This window comes from Heterodontus francisci, chromosome 8 (genome assembly GCF_036365525.1).
Source record: "Heterodontus francisci isolate sHetFra1 chromosome 8, sHetFra1.hap1, whole genome shotgun sequence".
NCBI lineage: Eukaryota > Metazoa > Chordata > Chondrichthyes > Heterodontiformes > Heterodontidae > Heterodontus > Heterodontus francisci.
The window spans coordinates 58,632,278-58,652,225 of record NC_090378.1 but is presented as its reverse complement, the minus strand read 5'-3'; the positions used below and the strand labels follow the sequence as shown (position 1 = coordinate 58,652,225).

The 19,948-nt window shown below is 42.6% G+C and overlaps 1 protein-coding gene across 10 annotated transcripts in view; it reads left to right on the top strand.

Moving 5' to 3' along the window:
- The window catches only part of nfia (nuclear factor I/A), a 516,334-nt gene that overhangs the window by 348,754 nt on the left and 147,632 nt on the right, over positions 1–19,948 (top strand). For all 10 annotated transcript variants that reach the window (XM_068037192.1, XM_068037191.1, XM_068037196.1 and 7 more), the window contains one exon: positions 7,125–7,252. In XM_068037192.1, coding sequence (XP_067893293.1) covers positions 7,125–7,252 — 128 coding nt within the window. The remainder of the gene's footprint in view (positions 1–7,124; positions 7,253–19,948) is intronic.

Sequence of the window (19,948 nt, the reverse complement as noted above, 5' to 3'; positions counted from 1 at the left end):
GAAAAGGAGCAGATTTGTTTCAAATGATTTAATTGTGTTTTCCTTACAAGGGGAATTTCTGAGGGCACTTGAAGTATAATTCTCGGAAGGGCCCAGCAAACCCTTTTCACTGCACCTCTCCGCCACCTCCTAATGCAAGTGGTTCTAGAATCCCCATCCTTTCCATCATGGGCCACACTCAAGATACCTCTGGTGGCCTGGGTGCTGACCAGAATGTAATGTAGGGAGCCTCTTCTGAACCCTGGAAAGCCTGCTGGGATTGGCAGTGAAGACTCCTGGACATATCCTGACCTAATTGCTGGGAGCACAGGTCCTGCAATTTCCAGAATGGTCAGGCCACCAGTGCAATGATGCAAAGTTGATTGTAGTAGAAAAGGAGTAGGTGTACATGCAGGATAGTTCAGAGATTGGCAGAATATAGCTTGGTGTCCATACAGAGAGAGATGGTAACGATTTGAGTAAATCTAAGTGACTAGATGGGCTAGGTACTCTTTCCTTATTCCTACTATTTTATGATGGTGTTATTAGTTTAAAAAAAAGAGTACAAAGTGTGTTAATTTTTTGGGTTTTGATCAATATCTTAAAAGTAGTTATGATAAATGAACTCTTACGGCAATGTGTGCAGGGTCTGTAAGCAATACTGAATTATTTGAGCTCTATTTTTAATAAATGCATTGTAATGAAATTGATATGAAGCGTTTGGTGAGATGGCAGTAATATTATCAGAAGGTTTCTGAACTGAAATCTATTGCAGCTTTGAAACTGCTTCTGTTCTCCAGTTTCTGAAGTTGTCTAATGCCGACGAGATGGATTGGAGACCTGTTGAGAAGTGCAGTTTTTCTCTTTAGATAAGAGGGTTGGTTGGCATCCTTTCATCTACAAAAGATGATGGACACACAGCAAACAATCCATTTAGGTGGGGTGTCTTCTCTTGGTGCACCTTTTCTGATGGCTGTGAAGGCCAATCCTTGAGGAGAAGGTTCTGCCACAAGTGCCGCACGTGAAGCTGCCGAGTGATGCTGTGAGCTGTTGTTTTCGGCGTTGGCGCCTATTGCCAAGCTGCTGTAGCAACTGGTCATCATGGTAGTGAATGCCAGTCCACAGGATGTGTCGCCATTTCCCTGATTTCCAGGTGTGGCAGTCGATATTTAAGGCCTTCGTGTCATGCTTGCAAGCGCCCTTGACGCGGAGCTTTGGGCACCCTGCTGGTGGTCTGGCCCCGGCTACCTCACCATACAGAAGGTCTTTGGGTATGCAACAGTCTTCCATCCTACGGACGTGTCCGACCAACTGAAGCTGCCTCTGTCCAATTAGTGCCCACACACTTGGGAGCTCTGCCTTGAGAGGATTGCCACATTTGTGATTTTCTCCTGCCAAGATATATTCATAATGCGCCTCAGACAGCGAAGGTGGAAATTATTGAGCTTCTTTTCCTGGTATCTGTAAGTCACCCCTATGTCACAGCCATACCGCAAGGTGCTGACAACACAGGCCTGATAAACCATCAGCTTAGTCCTAAGTGTCAGCTTGGCGGGCAGACGGCAAAGGCCCCAAGAACACTGGCAGGTAAAAGCTGAAGGCCTTCTTACGAACTAGGGGGAGTCCTCTGATTGGGCACCCTGTGCCCCATGGAGGGCCACCCCCAAAGCCCCAACCGTCCCCACTGTACAACATCACCCCACCCCGCACCCCCAGCTGACACCCCTTACCTCGCCGGGGCCTGGCTGATTGTCCCCAGTGAGGCCCCAAAAATTTACCTTTGTTCCAGGGCTGTTCTTCACCTTGCTTGTGATGGCAGGGCCTGGGGAGCGTAAAATCCCAGCGTGGCTCCCCAGGCCCGGTGGAGGCGGGCTTGCCCCGACTTTTCGGCCGGTGGGCGGGGCCTCCCACCCAATGTAAAATTCTGGCTGATGTGTCTTTGCCTTCGCTTTCAGCCTTGATGGATTGTAGAGCTTGCTGTCTGACCTAGGGTGCAAGTATACTCTTTGAATATTTGCAGGGAAGGCGAAGGTCAGGAGGCTGGAGAAGATGATGCCAAACAGAGTGGGGGCTAGGACACAACCCTGTTTCTCTCCATTCTTCACTCCGATACTGTCGGAAGTAGAGCTATCAAACTGTACAGTGCAGGGCATGTTGACATGGAAGGAGCGGATGAGACTGAGGAGCTTCGGTGGACAACCAATTTTTCCCAAAATCTTGTAGAGCCCTGCTTTGCAGGCCATGTTGAATTTCTTGGTGAGATCTACGAAAGTAAGGTAAAGGGGTTTATTCTATTTCCTACACTTCTCTTGTAGCTAGTATATGGAGAAGATCATGCCCACAGTAGATCTGCCAGCCCGGAAACTACACTTACTTACAGATACACATGGTATTATGACCAAGTGAGAAAGGTGTCTAGGGGTCTTCTTCTGTCTTCACCTGGTCTTATTGTAACAGGGTTTAATTTTTGAACACACTGTTTTGAGCTCCCCCTTGGTGAATCCCTGTTCACCACTTTCCAATTATAAGGCAAAGAAATGTGCATAAACAGGCTTTCTTAGGTTTAAAGATGAAAAGTGAAATTTATTAAAACTTAAACTTAAACTCTAAATCGGTTAGGTGCTGCTCCTCTTTTGATTAGGTACTCTACAGCCTTGTGGACTGAACATTGAGTTCAATAACTTCAGAGCATGACTGGCCTTTTTTAAAATATTTTATTTTTTAATCATGTGCCTGCTTTTCATGTAGTCAGAGCTGCTCATTATTCTGCTATTAACACATTCTCTGGACTAATGCTTTGTCTTTCACCATAAGCATTAACACACTCTTTGCCTTTGTCCCAGCACAGCTTTGTTATTTAATCTCTCCTGCCCTATCAAACACCTTCCCCTTTGTTCTCTCCCCCCCCCCCCCCTTAACTTGCTTCAAATCTAATTCTTTTCTAACCTTTGCCAGTTCTGATGAAAGGTCACAGACCTGAAACATTAACTCTGCTTCTCTCTCCACAGATGCTGCCAGACCTGCTGAGTATTTCCAGCACTTTTTTTAATTTCAGATTTTCAGCATCTGCAGTATTTTGCTTTTATATTAATATGATAAATATTGTGTGTATTGTGTACTTCCATGCTTACCAACGTAATACCTTGCTACAACGATTGGATATGTTCACACAACCTTTTTATTTATGTTGCTTTGAAAGCAGATTCACTCATTTGGCTTCATGTTACTATAGGGTGTCAATCCCTCTGTGGCTGGTTTGATTAATTTAGAAAATGAGCAGTTATGCAGATGTTTAATTCTTAATGATATTGTGTGGCTTTTACACCACTTGTTTTGTGCTGCTAGCAAGGTTGAATTTTGTGATAAATGAAGAAAAATCATGTTAATGGACTGCAAAATGCAGAGCAGTTGCAACATTTGTAGCGTCAAAAACACACTGTGGAAGTTTTATCAATATGGCTTAGTTACTGCAACTGTCAGCTGGAACTCGATCATAGAATTTTCATTAAGGTTAAGCTCAGCTGCAGAATTGTTAAAAAAAAATTAAAGAGGAAACTGGGGTGACACTGAACTAAAGCAAAGAGAAAAAAGGGCCATAGAATCTGTCGATGGATGCAGGGAAATTGCCAACTTTAATGAAAATCCATCTTACTCCTTGAGATTCAGAACCGAATCTTCTGCTCTTAGAATATTTACAGGTGTCGGGACCATTTCTGGATCCCGACCCTGCATGGATCAGAGCTGCACCAGCGGAGGTGGCCAATTAAGAGTTGCCTCCGCATTCACCGTCCAATTAAGGATGGCGGGAGGCCCAATCAGAGCGTCCACAGCACTGGATGGCTGGCAGCCCCACCGGGAGAAGTGGATGCTGCTGAAGTAGGCAGGGGACTGTGAGGGCACCTCAAAATGGAGGTGTTCTCTGAAGCGTGAGGAAAATTTAAAAATAAAGAATGCACACAGCTGTCAGGGGCAGGGAAATCCCTAATTGCGCAATTGAGAGGAGACTCCAATAGCCCCCAGCCTGCAGCTGAGAAGCTACCTCCAGGTACCTGCTGGACTTGGGCCTCAGTGGGGACCTGTCCGACGTCAGCAAGATGCCGACGAGTTCTGGAAATGACAGCTAAGTGGGACTTTACTTATCCTAATTGGCTGCCCACCTCTATGGAACGGGTTGCCAGTTCCGTGGCAGCCCGCCTCCAGCTTGTTCAAACGGACGCGGGATTATGTCGGGGTGCTGATCCGACATGCAACTTTCAAAAATCCGCCTCTGCTGTGCTGATAAGATTCCACTCTCCGTGTCTGTAAAGCTGCAAGAATTTCCAGTGCATCATTCTTTTTTTGTGAGTTTCTCTTACCATTAGTAACTTTTCCAGACCCAAACTACAGATATTTCTAAGCTTTATTCAGTTGTATCTGTGTTATAGAAGTTACTCTCCATCAGTATGTCTCATCCTTCTAGGATGTTTGGTTTTATTCTTTGTAAGTACAGTACTTTTGTGCCTAAAATAAAACTGTGAATAAATTATGGTAGTTTTGTATTCCAAGCCTCAAATTTTTCATCACGTTAATTATTCCATTCCGTAAAAGGATATTGGCCACAATTTCCTTTCAGCCAGTGGCATTCCAATGTACTACGACTGACAGGACCTGATAATACCGTGTTTCTGCCCTGACTGTCAAGCCAAGGGAATTTCCTGCGGGGGCAAGGGCAGACAGAAGTTCCATCATCCCTTGAAAGCCTTTCGTTATAAAAAGAGGTGAGGCCAATGGGTTGGAATCATCGGCTGGATTTCCTGCTTCCTGACCCCTGAATGATCTGGACGCTGCAAGGCACAAGTGTCCAACTAAATTGAGTTAAGTGCAGGCCAGAATCATGGCTGGAACAACCCAGGATAGCAGTCTGAGACCTTGAAACCAGTCCTCTTATAAAGGGAGCAATGTGAAGAACTTTTAAGCCAGTCTAGCTGGCATTATACATATACAGCTTTCAAGCACTGCATTTTGCCCTCTCTCCCCACGAATAGGGGCCCTTGATGCACCAGTATTGACACTTGTGCGAACATGATTAATGTAAATGACCTGACCCCAGATACTCCAACTGGGTCAGGCTCACTTTACTACTGGTGAAGCGTGATTCCAGAGGTCCGGTGTTGGAGCAGCTTGGTGGAGATTCAGTTACATTATTCCAAAGAATTTACTGCACAGAAACAAGTCTTTCGGTCCAGTAGATCCATACTAGTGTTAATGCTGCACATGAGCCTCCTCTCATCCCTCTTCATCTAACGCCATCAACATATCCTTCCACTCCATTCTCCCTCATGTGCTTATCTAGATTCCCCTTAAATGCTTCAATGCATTATCTGTCTAATCAGATGATTTGTTTTTAGATCTAAATGCAAAAGAAAAATCTTTGTTATTTGACTTTACACTTAAAGGGGTACTGTTGCTGCATTGTGGTTGTTTTCAAGCTTTGAATGACATATATAAACTTCATCAGTAAACTTGGCTGTTATATCTACAATGCATTATTTCATGAATCTCCCCTCAATAACTCAGTGATAGCCAAAATCCAGGCTTATTTCTTGGTTTGTGATAATCACCTGTACAGCAGTGGTGGATGTGCTATAATTTGCCTCAGCATTCCTGGATTGGGAAGAGGAAAATTGGCCAGGATTCCTGTTTAGGATTGTTGATCAGCAACTCCTGTTTGTAGAATACAAAAGTGATGGCAGTTGAGGCCAGGGTCAGCTGTGATCCTCATGTGTTCGAATATTTTGCTAACATTTACTGACAAGACTCTGTTATGAAATTGTTTCTATTTTTTACTTTTTTTTGAGGACTTGTGGTTGAAGATTGTAGAGATGGATTCATTTGGAGGACTGAAGTGATTCTATAGATGCTGGACTTTGTTTTTTTTTTAAAAAAAGGTCATTGGAAGGACTTTAAAACTTGAACTTTGTTTAAAAAAACAAACCCTTACTGGATGTCACATGCCTTAAGCTAAATAAACAACAGGAGCCTTGGTGACTGGGGGAGTTGTTTACAGAGAAGTGACTTGCCAAGATTTATGGTGGTCAAGAATTGTTTTCGTTTTGGGATTGTTTTGAGTCGGTTGGGGGTCAGCCTGTTAAGAGAGATGCAACCAGTTCATCCTCTCTCCAGTTCTCTGAGAAACCCTGAGAATCCAGTGTGCGATAGCTGAAACCCCTGATGCCGCATTTCTCCTGGAAAGTCTGCCAGACTAATCCTTGAAGTTGCCTGAAGAGAACTGCTTCAAAAAGATCCCAGTGACAGCTGTCTACATGTATTTGGGATGCCAGAAAAGGGACAACTGATTTCATTCCATTTCTTATCCTTTTCCTTCAAGAATTGACAAGTATTTGGCCAAAGTATTTTTTTTGTCTTTTTTGTAAAAAGATCTCTGCTGTGAAAACGTCATTATTTTTTCTTTAAGTTGTGTGTATTGGGTTAAGTTAGAAGGGAACTTTCATTTTTCAATCAATGTGTTAATGCTTTGCATTTTTACTGGATAAGTCTTGTTTTATAATAAATTAATAATTTTGGTGTTTACTAAAGAAACCTGTTTGGTGGATTTTATTCTGAAGTTAAAATAGTGTATGTAATTGGCTGTATCGGTAACTGGGTAAACATTTAAATATATGTTGTGACTTGTGGAGAAGTGGAGCTAGAGAAGGACAGTGCACTCCTCCCGCCTCCGTCGTAACAGCTCTCGTAGGACCTAGGCCTCCCCGGGTCCACCACCAGCTGAAGCAGGGGTGCCTCCCGCTTTCAGCTCCAGTGGCAGGACTTCTGCCACCTCTACAAAATTCAGCCCTAGATTTTAAAAAAGTAATTGTAAGCACAAACTATAGAATAACTTTATTTGTATAGATACCAGAGATGGTATACTGGAAGAGGTCCAATCTAAATCGATTGAATGTGCCTGTCATCGGAACAGGGTCTGAAGTATAGAGATTGAGCATGACTGTGCATTCCTGACAGGATCTAGTGGATGCAGATTGAACATGAGTTTGGAGGCTGTGACAGTCTCTAATGTAAAGAGATTAACGATGAGACTGTGGCCCTAATGTGGTACATGGGTTGAGCATGACTGCACAGACCTGACATTCATCTCCCTGTTGCAGTTCTGCAAAGCGCCACAAATCTATGGAAGATGAAATGGACAGCCCTGGTGAAGAACCTTTTTATACCAACCAAGGTCGATCTCCAGGGAGTGGCAGTCAGTCCAGTGGTTGGCATGAGGTGGAGCCAGGTAAGCAGCCCAATTGATTCTCAGATAAGTGATTGGCAGTCAAAGCTGATCATTTTTGCGAAGTGCTTATCATATTTAGATGGATAAGGATGCTTTTTATTGACAAATTTTGATTATAATGTAAAATTTATCAAAATACTGAAGCTTCATTCCTTTTAAAAATAATGCTGCAGCTGTTAAAATAATAAGTTAACTGAAATGTTATGAGGTACATTTTTATAAGAGCCATAAATAACCTTCAGGGCTTGTCTTTGAAATTATCTTTCAAAACTATTGATAGAATTTGCTGGTGATTTCAGAGTCCACAGGCAAATTTCAATTCCAATTTTGGTCAGGAAAATTATTTTAACTGTTAGTTTATTTTCATATTTTCATCTTTGCCCACTAGCAAGTTACTGTAAGTAAGATAATCCAAATTAGATTGTAAATTTATACTTGGAACAGTGCTTTGAACTGTCTGAAAGCCAAAAACAAACATAGCATTTTTGATTTGTGATCTTTTCTTAAGTACAGCCTGTGCAAGATAATGACAGATAGTTTTGGCGCTTTCAATTGGAATTTAACAAAGCTAATTGAGAATGGACCAATGAAGTCGGTATTTCTGTCCTAGTCACTTCTTGCCTTTGGTTTTAGGTACAGGAATTGATTATGCTTGCGAGGAAATGCAGCTAACTATTGACCCTTACTGAAATGACTGAGAATGCATTGTAATGGCCAAAATCATAGCTATATAAAATTATATTTTAAGGTAGTTGAGGTGGGGAGTGGGGGATTGGTTTGTTTATGAATTGTATAATGATGAAAATAGCAGCCAGTGCTGTCGAGCATTGTTTCTACAAAGTTTAGGTCTCCTATAGTGTATTGGTATGTAAGTGTGTTACACAATGGAGGACGTAGAATAGGAGAGTATCAATTTGATTCTCTGCCAATGAATTTTGAATCACAACCAGGCTGTTTCAGCACGATACAAAACAGTAAAGAGATGCTACCCAAATGATGGTGACAAAAATGGACTGCTGAATTAACCTGCATTATTCTTATACATTTACTATCCATTGGCTCAAGCGTCATTGGTAGAGACCATACTCATACTTTTGGTTGACGAAGGAGGGAATTGTTGAGAAAAAAGTACAGAAGGCTGAAAATCCCAAACCTTGGTACAAATATGGTTCTTATTAATATAATATTGTAAGTAACCTAAATGCCAGCACACGCTGTTAAATTTTCAAAAGTTGTGTTTTTGAGATTATTAGAAGAAAGGGATGCCCGACCAGTAAATGTTCTTCCATATATTGCATATAAACACACTTAATTGTGTTTGAAAAGGTACCATAAAATAGTCTTGGGGCAGCAAAAAAAAAGGGGCGGCACAGTGGCGCAGTGGTTAGCACCGCAGCCTCACAGCTCTAGCAACCCGGGTTCAATTCTGGGTACTGCCTGTGTGGAGTTTGCAAGTTCTCCCTGTGTCTGCGTGGGTTTTCTCCGGGTGCTCCGGTTTCCTCCCACAGCCAAAAGACTTGCAGGTTGGTAGGTAAATTGGCCATTATAAATTGCCCCTAGTATAGATAGGTGGTAGGGAAATATAGGGACAGGTGACGATGTGGTAGGAATATGGGATTAGTGTAGGATTAGTATAAATGGGTGGTTGATGGTCGGCACAGACTCGGTGGGCCGAAGGGCCTGTTTCAGTGCTGTATCACGAAAGTAAAACTAAACTAAAAAAACTAAATATATCGTTACATATGTCAATTGTGTGAAAGGGAATCAAAAGATAATGTAAACATGGGTAAATATTCTTGCTGTTGAAATATTGGACTTTACAGTTACAGAAAAGGGTCACTTAGTTGTTCGTAAATTCTGAATATATCTCCTTATGTTTATTTTCTTGCTTGCAAAGTTAAAAAAAAAGTAATCAATTAGAATTACAGCAGGGTAAAGTCACTATGAAGCATCAGTGCTATCAACATCAGAACATGCCTGGTATCAATAAATTCCAAAATTCGGAGTCATAAATTTAAGATAGTCATTAATAAATCCAATACTGAATTCAGGAGAATCTTCTTTATTTAGAAAATGTTGAAATTGTGGAACATGGAGTAGTTGAGGCAAGGAGCATAGATGCATTTAAAGGGAAGCTTGATGAGGGAGAAAGAAATAGAAGGTTATGTTGATAAGATGAGATGAAGTAAGGTGGGAGGAGACTTATGTGGAGCATAAACACCAGCATTGACCAGTTGGGCCATATGGCCTGATTCTGTGCTATAATTTCCATATGTAATATGGGTGATTGCCATGGGTTAACATTGTATTATTAAAGATGGATGAGGCTTTTCCAGATGCACATATTTATCCACTTGCCCAAAATGGCTGGCAGTACTAAACAGTTTTTCAATTCCATGACATAACAGTACATTACCACTGGCAAATCCATGAGTACAAACATTCTAGTAAGATCAACACAGTTTGCCATCCAGAGCAGAATCCTGACATATGGTAAAAAATCAGTATTAAGAACCATTTAGCTGATCTGGATGAGGTACTGCTAACGAGGGCTGTCGTACATTTGTTTTGGTGTAACTTTAGCTGGAGTTGGCTGCCTGTTAAGTGCACTTTGTGATACATGTGGTCTGCTCTCAACACCTGAGTAGGCAATAGTCTGTGTCACAACTAGTAGCAGTTTATTTCAACCTTTGATATTAAATGACAGTGTTTACCTTCTAAACAGGAGTATAAAAGAAACAGTAAAAGCTCTCCTGTGTGATGAGTTGTTTAAAAGGGTACATTTGTATAAGCAAGATGAAAGTACTCATCCTACCTGCGAGCATTCAACAAGAATTGTTTTTAACTTCTTCAGCCTGGTAAGAGAAAATCCTTTTTTCCCCCTTCCTCTTCTGAAGGCACTAGAACATGCTGGGTACAATTCTGTAGGTGCTACCCACCATCTATTACCTTTCCCATTCTAGCCATTCTTCATGTGCGAGACTAGGCAATAAGTGTTGACAAGCTGTTTAAGTGCGACGGACTCGAGGCCAAAGCTGTCCTTAAGGGCATTCACACATGCACTTTCCAGCAGGTGTCACCAGCTAGTAATCAGGAGCAGGTTCCTGGCTGATGTTTTTTCCACCTTTAGCCCAGGCTGAGGCTAATTACACCATCTGATCTGATAACAGGCAACTTCATACAGACCGAAAATCAACCGTGGAATTTTCTTGTTCTATATGGCACAGCGCCACACTAGGCAGTGTCATCGGGGAGTTCCAGGATTAGTTTTTGTTTTTAATTGCCTTCCACACTCTTGTATGACCCAATATTTCAGCAGACAACACAGAGAAGTGAAAAGCTATGATCCCCACTGAGTCAGTATAGCAGCTTCTTGATTGAGCTCTTGACTGACATGAACTAAGTGGATCTTGCCTTATTTCTCAATGTGAAATCTTCGCTCTCCATGAAGGTTTGGAGGGAAGTAATTTCATAATATTGCTCAAACCTGTTCCATAATCCTAATAAAGTATTTCTGAGAAACCAGTTCCTCCAGTAAGTCGTGCACAATTTATATTGTGGGGTCATTTAAAAATATATTTAATAATTTATGCTAAATTGTGTAATTGCTTGTAACTTTTCCATCGATTACCAAGCAACACTGGCATGAAGAAGATGAACCAACTGTAGTGGGATGTCATGGCGTCTGAGGTTTCTTGCCTGTCCAGACTAGTTGGAAGCTGTAAGGAACTGCCTAAATGAGCAGCTGCTTGAAGTGAAGCATCACTTAAGAAAGAACTTGCTATTTTTAGAGTTTAAGGAACCTTGTGGTATAAGGAAAATAAATCCATTGTTTTAGTACTTGAAGTTCAGTGGGAGATTCTGAAATTTTCTTAATGTTTTCAATACTTATTTTGTAGTAACATCTGATTACGTTTTCAACAAATTGGAAAAAAAAGCCCTTTACATGACTTGACTAGTGTTAGAGGGGTAACCTTGCAGCTTCTTGCTCCCGATGAGAAGCCTTGTCTGCCAGAAGTGCATATCAGAAATTCAAATGCGTGCTGGCCAAGATTTTCCAACCATTAAATGTTTCAAAAATCATGCATAGCATGATCCTGAATTTTCAATATATGCTGTCCGCATGTGGAGCTGCTCACTGGGAGTGCAAAGTCAGAAACCTACCCGTTACTTGTATGAATCTCTGATGTGCTCTTTTAATGCACAGTATTTACATCTATTCCTACTATAGAAATTTAGTAGCTCCTATTTTCAACTTCCTGCTTGGTGTGCAAGCACTTGGAAAGCGATGAAACCCAAATATTGACTTACGGAGAGGGTGCTGTAGTAACCCCACCTGTTCTTACATATTTCTGCCAGTTGGTAGCAGAATGATCGTAGGAGATGCCTGGCAACAGGTCACCTGGGGACAGGAAGCATACGGAAAGGTGACGGTGCAATTGGTAGCATGTATATTTTAAAAGGCAGTAAATGTAAATTTAACTTCAGATAGTCACTTGAGTGGTATCCTATTTATGAGACTATTTTAAATTGTTTTTGAAGCTGTATTTGGGGAGGGGGGATTGCAAGGGCTGGATTTTACAGGGCCCCCAATGTCAGGCGCCGTGGCATGGGCACGCTGGAAGATCGTTCCGGCAGCAGCCCACCACAGAGCCCAAAGCCAGGAGGGCCAGGCCCGATCTTCCCAGCGGCAGCAAGGCTCTGTGGCAGCCCCCCAGCCGCTGGGTGATGGGACCTGCATTAACATATGGTAGATACATTTACCTGCAATCTAACGGTCGGGCCGTGATCTCCAGAATGGCAGCTGGCACTCCCGTACCTTCATTTTCCCGTCTGGGAAAAGCAAGTGCCGCAGTGGTGGGGAAGGGGGGGAACATGAGATTTTTAGTGGCGGGGGGTGGGGGAATAGGGTGAAACTTTCGTCATTAGTGTAGGGGATGGTGGGAAGGGGTGAACTGTGAATCTTGTTCAGTTTGGCGGGGTGGGGGGAGATCATATTTGAAAGGTAAGTGTTTTGGGGGGAAGGGCAGATACCTAATATTGTTGTTGGGGGTGGGAAAGGGGCAATAGAATATTGATTTGAACGGTGGCAGGGGGGTGGGGGTGGTTCCTTTTAAAAATTTAAATTAACTGACAGGGCTGGCTGCCCTTTTTAAAATCGGTGCCAGCGCTTGCACACAGGCAACTGACGCCATTGCCGGCGTCAGACAGCCCACCCCCTCCACGTGATTGAACGGGGCGGGGCGACCCGGGTATTTAAATGAACCACTGCGCAGGAGATTGTGGCAGTGCGCAGGTCGCGCGTGCGGGCTGCCATTTTTTCGGTGGACGCTTAAAATCCAGCCCCAAATTGCAAAAGAAAAATCACAATAATTGTTAAGGGTGTGCTTATTGTCTCACTGTTGTTTATGACCAGACCTAACCGCAAGAGGGAAATGTCAGATTTTAACTGAAACGTTGATGGTTTTTTAATAATGTCATATTGAAATTATTATTCATAATTGTAATATAATATGTATTTCTGATGCATTTCAGAATCTAGCCCTTGTGTATTGTTTATTTCTAAAATTAATTTTCTCAGTTCCACAGGAATTCCCCTCCCCTGACACCCAAATCTCTGCCAATACTGATTTAAAACAGCCACTGGGAGATGCACATGAATGGAAAAGATTAACTCACTGTCTCTGAGGGGAAACCCTGACTTATATTGGAAATTACCCATTGGGGAAGTGTTAGATATAGAAGTCTACTGCTAACCCTGTCATGCTGCAGCATGTCTGAACCTAACTCCCATATAACCACTCTTTTAAACTTTTAAAGCCTGTACTTATTTGGTCGCTGTTGGCTCTTTGCCATTCACCTTAAATCGATGTAGTCTGTTTTTTGACCTCTCCACCAATTGGAACAATTTCTCTCTATCTACTCTGTCTTGACCCCTCATGATTTTCAGCACCTCTATCAAATCTGCTCTCAACCTTCTCTTTTCTAAGGAGAACAACCCCAACTTCTTTCATCTATCCACGTAACTAAAGTCCCTCATCCCTGGAGCCATTCTCGTAAATCTTTTCTGCGCCCTCTCTAAAGCCGTCACATTCTTCCTAATGTGCGGCACCCAGAGTTGGACACAATGCTCCAGTTGCGGCTGAACCAGTGTTTTATAAAGATTCATGATAACCTTGCTTTTGTATTCTATGCCTCTATTTAGCATCCCATAGCTTTCGCAACCTGCCCTGCCACCTTGAATGATTTGTGCACATATAACTCCCCCCGTCTCTCTGTTCCTGCAACCCCTTGAAAATTGTACCCTTGAGTTTATATTGCCTCTCCTCGTTCTTCCTACCAAAATGTATTACTTCAGACTTCTCTTCATTAAATTTCGTCTGCGGTGTGTCTGCCCATTCCACTAGCCTGTTTATGTCCTTTTGAAGTCTATCACTATTTTCTTCACAGTTCACAACATTCCAAGTTTTGTGTCATCTGCAAATTTTGAAGTTGTTCCCTGTGATCATTAATATATACCAAGAAAGGCAGTGGTCCTAGTAGTGACCCCTAGGAAATCCCAATGTACACCTTCCTCCAGTCCGAAAAACAACTGTTTACCACTACTCTCTGTTTCCTGTCACTCAGCCAATTTTGCATCCATGCTGCTACTGGCCCTTTTATTCCATGGGCTTCAACTTTGCTGGCAAGCCTAATATGTGGCACTTTATCATATGCCTTTTGGAAGACCACGCACACCACATCAACTGCAGTACCCTCACCAACCCTCTCTGTTACCTCATCAAAAAACACAATCAAGCTAGTTAAACATAATTTGCCTTTAAGAAATCTGTGCTGGCTTTCCTTAGTTAATTCACACTTGCCAAACGATTGTTAATTTTATCTCAAATTATCATTTCTAAATGCTTTTCCACCACTGAAGTTAAACTGACTGGCCTGTAGTTACTAGGTTTATCCTTATACCCTTTTTTGAATAAGTGTGTAACATTGTAATTCTCCAGTCCTCTGGCATCACAGATGTATCGAAGGAAGACTTGAAGATTATGGGCAGTGCCTCTTCAATTTCCACCCCTACTTCCCTCAGTATGCTCGGATGCATTCCATCCGGTCCTAGTGACTTATCAACTTTAAGTACAGCCAAGCTTTCTAATACCTCCTCTTTATCAATTTTTAGGCCATCCAGTATTGCAACTACTTCTTTCACTATGACTTTGGCAGCATCTTCTTCCTTGGTAAAGACAGATGCAAAGTACTCATTTAGTACCTCATGCCCTCTGCTTCCATGTGTAGATCCTCTTTTTGGTCCCTTTTACTACTTATATGCCTATAGAAGACTTTTGGATTTCTTTTATGTCAGCTACCAGTCTCTTCTTGTGCTCTCTCTTTGCCGCCCTTTCCTCTTTCATTTCCCCTCTGAACTTTCTATATTCAGCCTGGTTCTTATTTGTATTATGCAAGAACACAAGAAATAGGAGCAGAAGTAGACCATATGGCCCATCGAGCCTGCTCTGCCATTCAATACAATCATGGCTGATCTTGGGCTTCAATTCCACTTTCCTGCCCCTCCACATTTCCCTTGAGTCCCTGCAAGACCAAATATCTATCTATCTCGTCCCTAAATGTATTCAATGATGGAGCATCCACAACCCTCTAGGGTTGCAAAGATTCACAACCCTTTGAAGTAATTTCTCCTCATCTCAATCCTGAATGATTGACTCCTTAATCTGAGACTGTGTCCCTGTGTTCTATTATCAACCTGACATCAGTCATCCACACCCTTTTTCTGCTTCATCTTACTGTTTATCTCTTTCTTTATCCAGGGAGCTCTGGCTTGGTTGTCCTACCTTTTCCCCTTGTGGGAATGTACCTCAACTGTACCCGAACTATCTCATCATTAAAGACAATCCATTGTTCCATTACAGTTTTGCTTGCCAATCTTTGATTCTAATTTACCTGGACCAGATCTGTTCTCTCTCCACTCAAACTGGGCCTCCTCCAGTTAATTATTTTTATTCTGAGTTGCTCCTTGTCTTTTTCGATAGCTAACTTAAACCTTATGGTGCTCCTCCCCCCCCCCCCCCTCCCCCCCCCACCTTTCCTTCTGGGCAGATGTTCAGGTTCCAATTCCTACAACAGCACAGCTGAGTCTTGAAATTCTGAATCTGATAAATTCACATTCTTTTCACATTGCATTTCAACAGAAATCCAAGTATTCTTTTTCAAACATGAGTTTATTATTAAAAAAGGATACAAGTACCTGATTATATGTTTACCAAATCTTATTGTTTTGGCACATGTTTGTGAAGGTGCTTCATTAAAAATCTTTCTGAAATGCAAAGTTCCCTGAGACTTGATAGAGGACTTCTAGTATGTGCTGTTGTGTTTCACCTTACATGAAGCAGTCTTGTGTGAGCCAGATGCCATCTTGTTATTTACAACAAGCAATAGCCTTCTGCCTTATCTGGTACAATTGCAATATTGGGTCCATTGTAGCAAAGTAACAGTGATAGGTGATTGATGGAAGTGACCTGTACTTTCCCTGGCACCATTGCTTTTCCTTGATGTTTGTTTCTTTGAAAAGAAAAGGTGCAATTGAAGGGTTAAGATTAATGTCAGAAATACAATCCACAACATGACTTGGCACAATGAAATCAACAATGGTGCAATTAATGCAGTAATCAAGTACCATTAACAATCACTGGCAGTACTTTCTGTTCCTAGAATAGTTGCCATGTTTACTTTCATGAGATAAATCATCTGGAAGTAGTGTTGATGTAAATTAAATGTGACTTATCTTATTATACATGTAGTTTGCTTTAGGATTAATCCGCAAAGATAAAATAGGTATTTTTTTACGTTTGTGAAAACCAGCAGCACCTAAGTGCAGCAAAGATAATTTGATGGAGGCTAAAGTAGACTGTGATCCTAAGGTGTTCTCTTGCACATTTAAGCATGTGTTTCATTGAAGGTAATATTACAACCATTTCATAGACCTATTATGTCTCCTTGCTGCATTTATTTTGCACTGTTAAGAAGTAACATTGTTTACACTCTTTATTTGACCCTATTACTCTTGTATCTTTTCAAATCAAATTTACCAAGTGGTCAATATTCATGTGTGAGCCTTGATATTGAGTGTTTGGCTGTAAGCAGTGTCACAGCAAAACCAATCACCTGATCATGTCCTCACCAAACGTGCAGATGGACACTTCCACACGGGATAGCAACCAGAGATGTAAACCTGGCTGATTTTCTGTTCTCTAACCCAAGGCACTGATAATAGTTGTAGACCCAACTGCAGCACATTCTGAAACATGCATCCTCAGTGCCTGCACTTGTGTTTACTTTATAAGCATCTTGTATATCTAGGATCCATGAGATCTGGATCCTGAAGATGTTTAGCAGAGTCTACATTTCTTTTGACTCCCAGTTGATGATCGCATCTTCCACCTCAAGCTCCTCTTGACTGCTCAACACTCTGTGCATCACCCTGTGCACGCCCCTCATGCTGGCCAGCTACTGCTGTGGATGAATGTCTCTAGGCTGTACTTGGCAGAGTAAGTGAACAGCCTGGCAGCTGTATGGGCCTGAAGCACAGGGGCTGGATTGCTCTTATTACTTCTTTTCTGCCTACTGCTGGGAATTGCTTAGGAGGGCAGGAAAGAAGAAAGATAAACATGTATAGAAGGAGAAGCACATTGGTCATAGCCCTTTCAGTATAAGATATGACTTTAAGAATTTACAGTGCCTTGTTGATAACAGATATACATGTGCCACAGGAACTGGAAGAGATTTGAGAAGTTGAATTTTAGGATGAATCTGCAGCTGGTAGCTCCCTTCCTACTCCTCTGTCAACTTTTGCTTCTATTTGCTTGTCTAAGAGTTCCAGGGCTTTCTGCTGCTATGGGGCAAAAGGCTGGAGGTCTGTGGATCCCCACCTGTGGCTGTTCTCAGATGATCTTTCTGGCCCACTTTCTCCTCTTAAGCAGAAATTAGATAGTGTGAAGTTCTTCTACTTGCTGCGATATGGAATTCAACCCAAATGTCAATAATCATTCCTTAAAAGGTGTACAAAGTGTGTTGCTGTATATCACGTGAGGCTTTTACTACTTCAGGTTAGACTCTGAGTGAAGGCATACTTGCAGAAAAAGGTGTGCAGGGCCTTGTTGTACCTTGTGCACATTTCTGGTATTTTGTAGATAGTGTTCAACTTGGTGAGGGCAAAGTTAAATTAGCTTCTTTATATGCGCTGTTAGAAGGTATTTTTATCTATTCATTCTTGGGATGTGGGCATGGCTGGTACAGCCAGTGTTTATTGCCCATCCCTAATTGCCCTTAAGAAACTGGTGGTGAGTCGCTGCCTTGAACAGCTACAGTCTGTTTGCTGAAGGTATTCCCATAGTGCTATCAGGTAGGGAGTTCCAGGATTTTGACCCAGCGATGATAAAGTAGTGGCGATATATTTCCAATTCAGAGTGGACTTGGAGAAGAGCTTCGAGGTGGTGGTGTTCCCATGTGTATGCTGCCCTTGTCCTTCCAGGTAGTAGAGGTCACAAGTTTTGGAAGATGCTTTTGAAGAAACCTTGACGAGTTGCTGCTGTGCATCTTGCAGATGGTACACACTGCTGCCACTCTGCGCTGGTGGTGGAGAGAGTGAATGCATAAGGCGGTTGATGGTGTGCCATTCAAGCGGGCTGATTTGTCCTGTATGGAGTTGGGCTTCTTCAGTGTTATTGGAGCTGTACTTATCCAGGCAAGTGGAAAGTATTCATTCACATTGCTGACTTAAATGGTGGAAGTGCTTTGGGGAGTCAGGAGGTGAGTCACTTGCCACAGCATATTCAACCTTTGATCTGGCCTTGTAGCTACAGTATTTATGTAGCTGATTCTGGTCAATGGTAACCCCCAGGATGTTGATGGAGTGACATTCAATGATGGTAATGGCATTGAATGTCAAGGGACGTAGTTCTGTTGTTGGAGACAATCATTACCTGGCAGTTGTGTGGCACGAATGCTCCTTGCCATTGATCAGATCAAGCCAGAATGAAGAACTCCTGCAGTGATGTTCTGGGGCTGAGATTATTGACCTTCAACAACCACAACCATCTTCCTTTGTGCTGGGTATGACTCTTTAACCAGTGAAGAGTTTTCCCTGGTTCCCATTGACTTCAATCTTACTCGGGCTCCTTGATGCTACACTCTGTCAAATGCTGCCTTGTTGTCAAGGGCAGACACTTTTCTCTGGAATTCAGCTCTTTTGTCAATGTTTGAACCAAGGCTGTAATAAGTTCTGGAGCTGAGTGGTTGTTACAGAACCCAAACTGAGCATTGTTAAGCAGGTTATTTGTGAGTAAGTGTAGTTTGATAACACTGTCAATAGCACATGCCATCACTTTGCTGATGAGTGAGAGTTGACTGATGGGCCAATAATTGGCCAGGTTGTATTTGTCCTGCTTTTTTGTGAACCAGACACAGCTGGGCAATTTTCCATTTTGGCGGGTAGATGTCAGTGATGTAGCTGTACTGGAAAAGCTTGGCTAGAGGCCTGGCTAATTCTGGAGCACAGGTCTTCAGTACTACAGACAAGATGTTGTCGGGCCCATAGCCTTTGCTGTATTCAGTGCGCTGAGGCATTTCTTGATGATATGTGGAGTGAATTGAATTAACTGAAGGCCGGTTTCTATGATGCTGGGAATCACAGGAGGAGACCGAGATGAATGATCCACTTGACACTTCTTGCTGAAGGTGATTGCAAGCTCTTTCGTCTTGTCTTTTGCACTTGTGCTGGGCTGTACCATCATTCAGGATGTGGATGTTCATTGTTTAATTGTCCACCACCATTCACAACTGGCTGTGACAGGACTGTAGAGCTTTGATCTGATCCGTTGGTCGGGGGATCGCTTAGCTCTGTATCACATGCTGCTTCCGCTGTTTAACATGTATCAATCCTATGTTGTTGTTTCACCAGGTTGGCATCTCATTTTAGGTATGCCTGGTGTTGCTCTTGTCATGCTGTCCTACACTCCTCATTGAACCAGGGCTGGTCCCCTGGCTTGATGGTAATTGTAGAGTAAGGGATATGCCGGGCCATGAGGTTACAGATTGTGGTGGAAAGCCATTCTGTTGCTGCTGAATGCTCACTGTGCCATATGGATGCCAGCTGGTTGAACTATTCTGAATCTATCCCATTTTGCATGGTGCTAGTGTCACACAGATAGATAGTGTCCTTAGTGTTAAGATTGGACTCTGTCTCCACAAGGACTGTGCGGTGGTCACTCCTACCAACACTGTCATGGACAGATGCATCTGTGACAGGTAGATTGGTGGCGACGAGGTCAAGCTGGTTTTTCCCTCTTGTTGATTCTCTCACCACCTGCTGCAGGCCCAGTCTGGCAGATATGTCCTTCAGGACTCAGTCAGCTTGGTCAGTAATGGTGCTACCGAGCTACTCTTGATGATAAACATTGAAGTCTCCCACCCAGAGTAGATTCTGTACCCTTGCTACCCTGAGTGCTTCTTCCAAGTAAAAACAAGAAATGCTGGAAATACTCAGCAGGTCTGGCAGCATCTGTGGAGAGAGAAGCAGAGTTAACGTTTCAGGTCAGTGATCCTTCTTCAGAACCCTGGGTTCATCAGCTGAGGGAGGGCAGTAGGTGGTAATCAGGAGGTTTCCTTGCCCGTGTTTGACCTGATGCC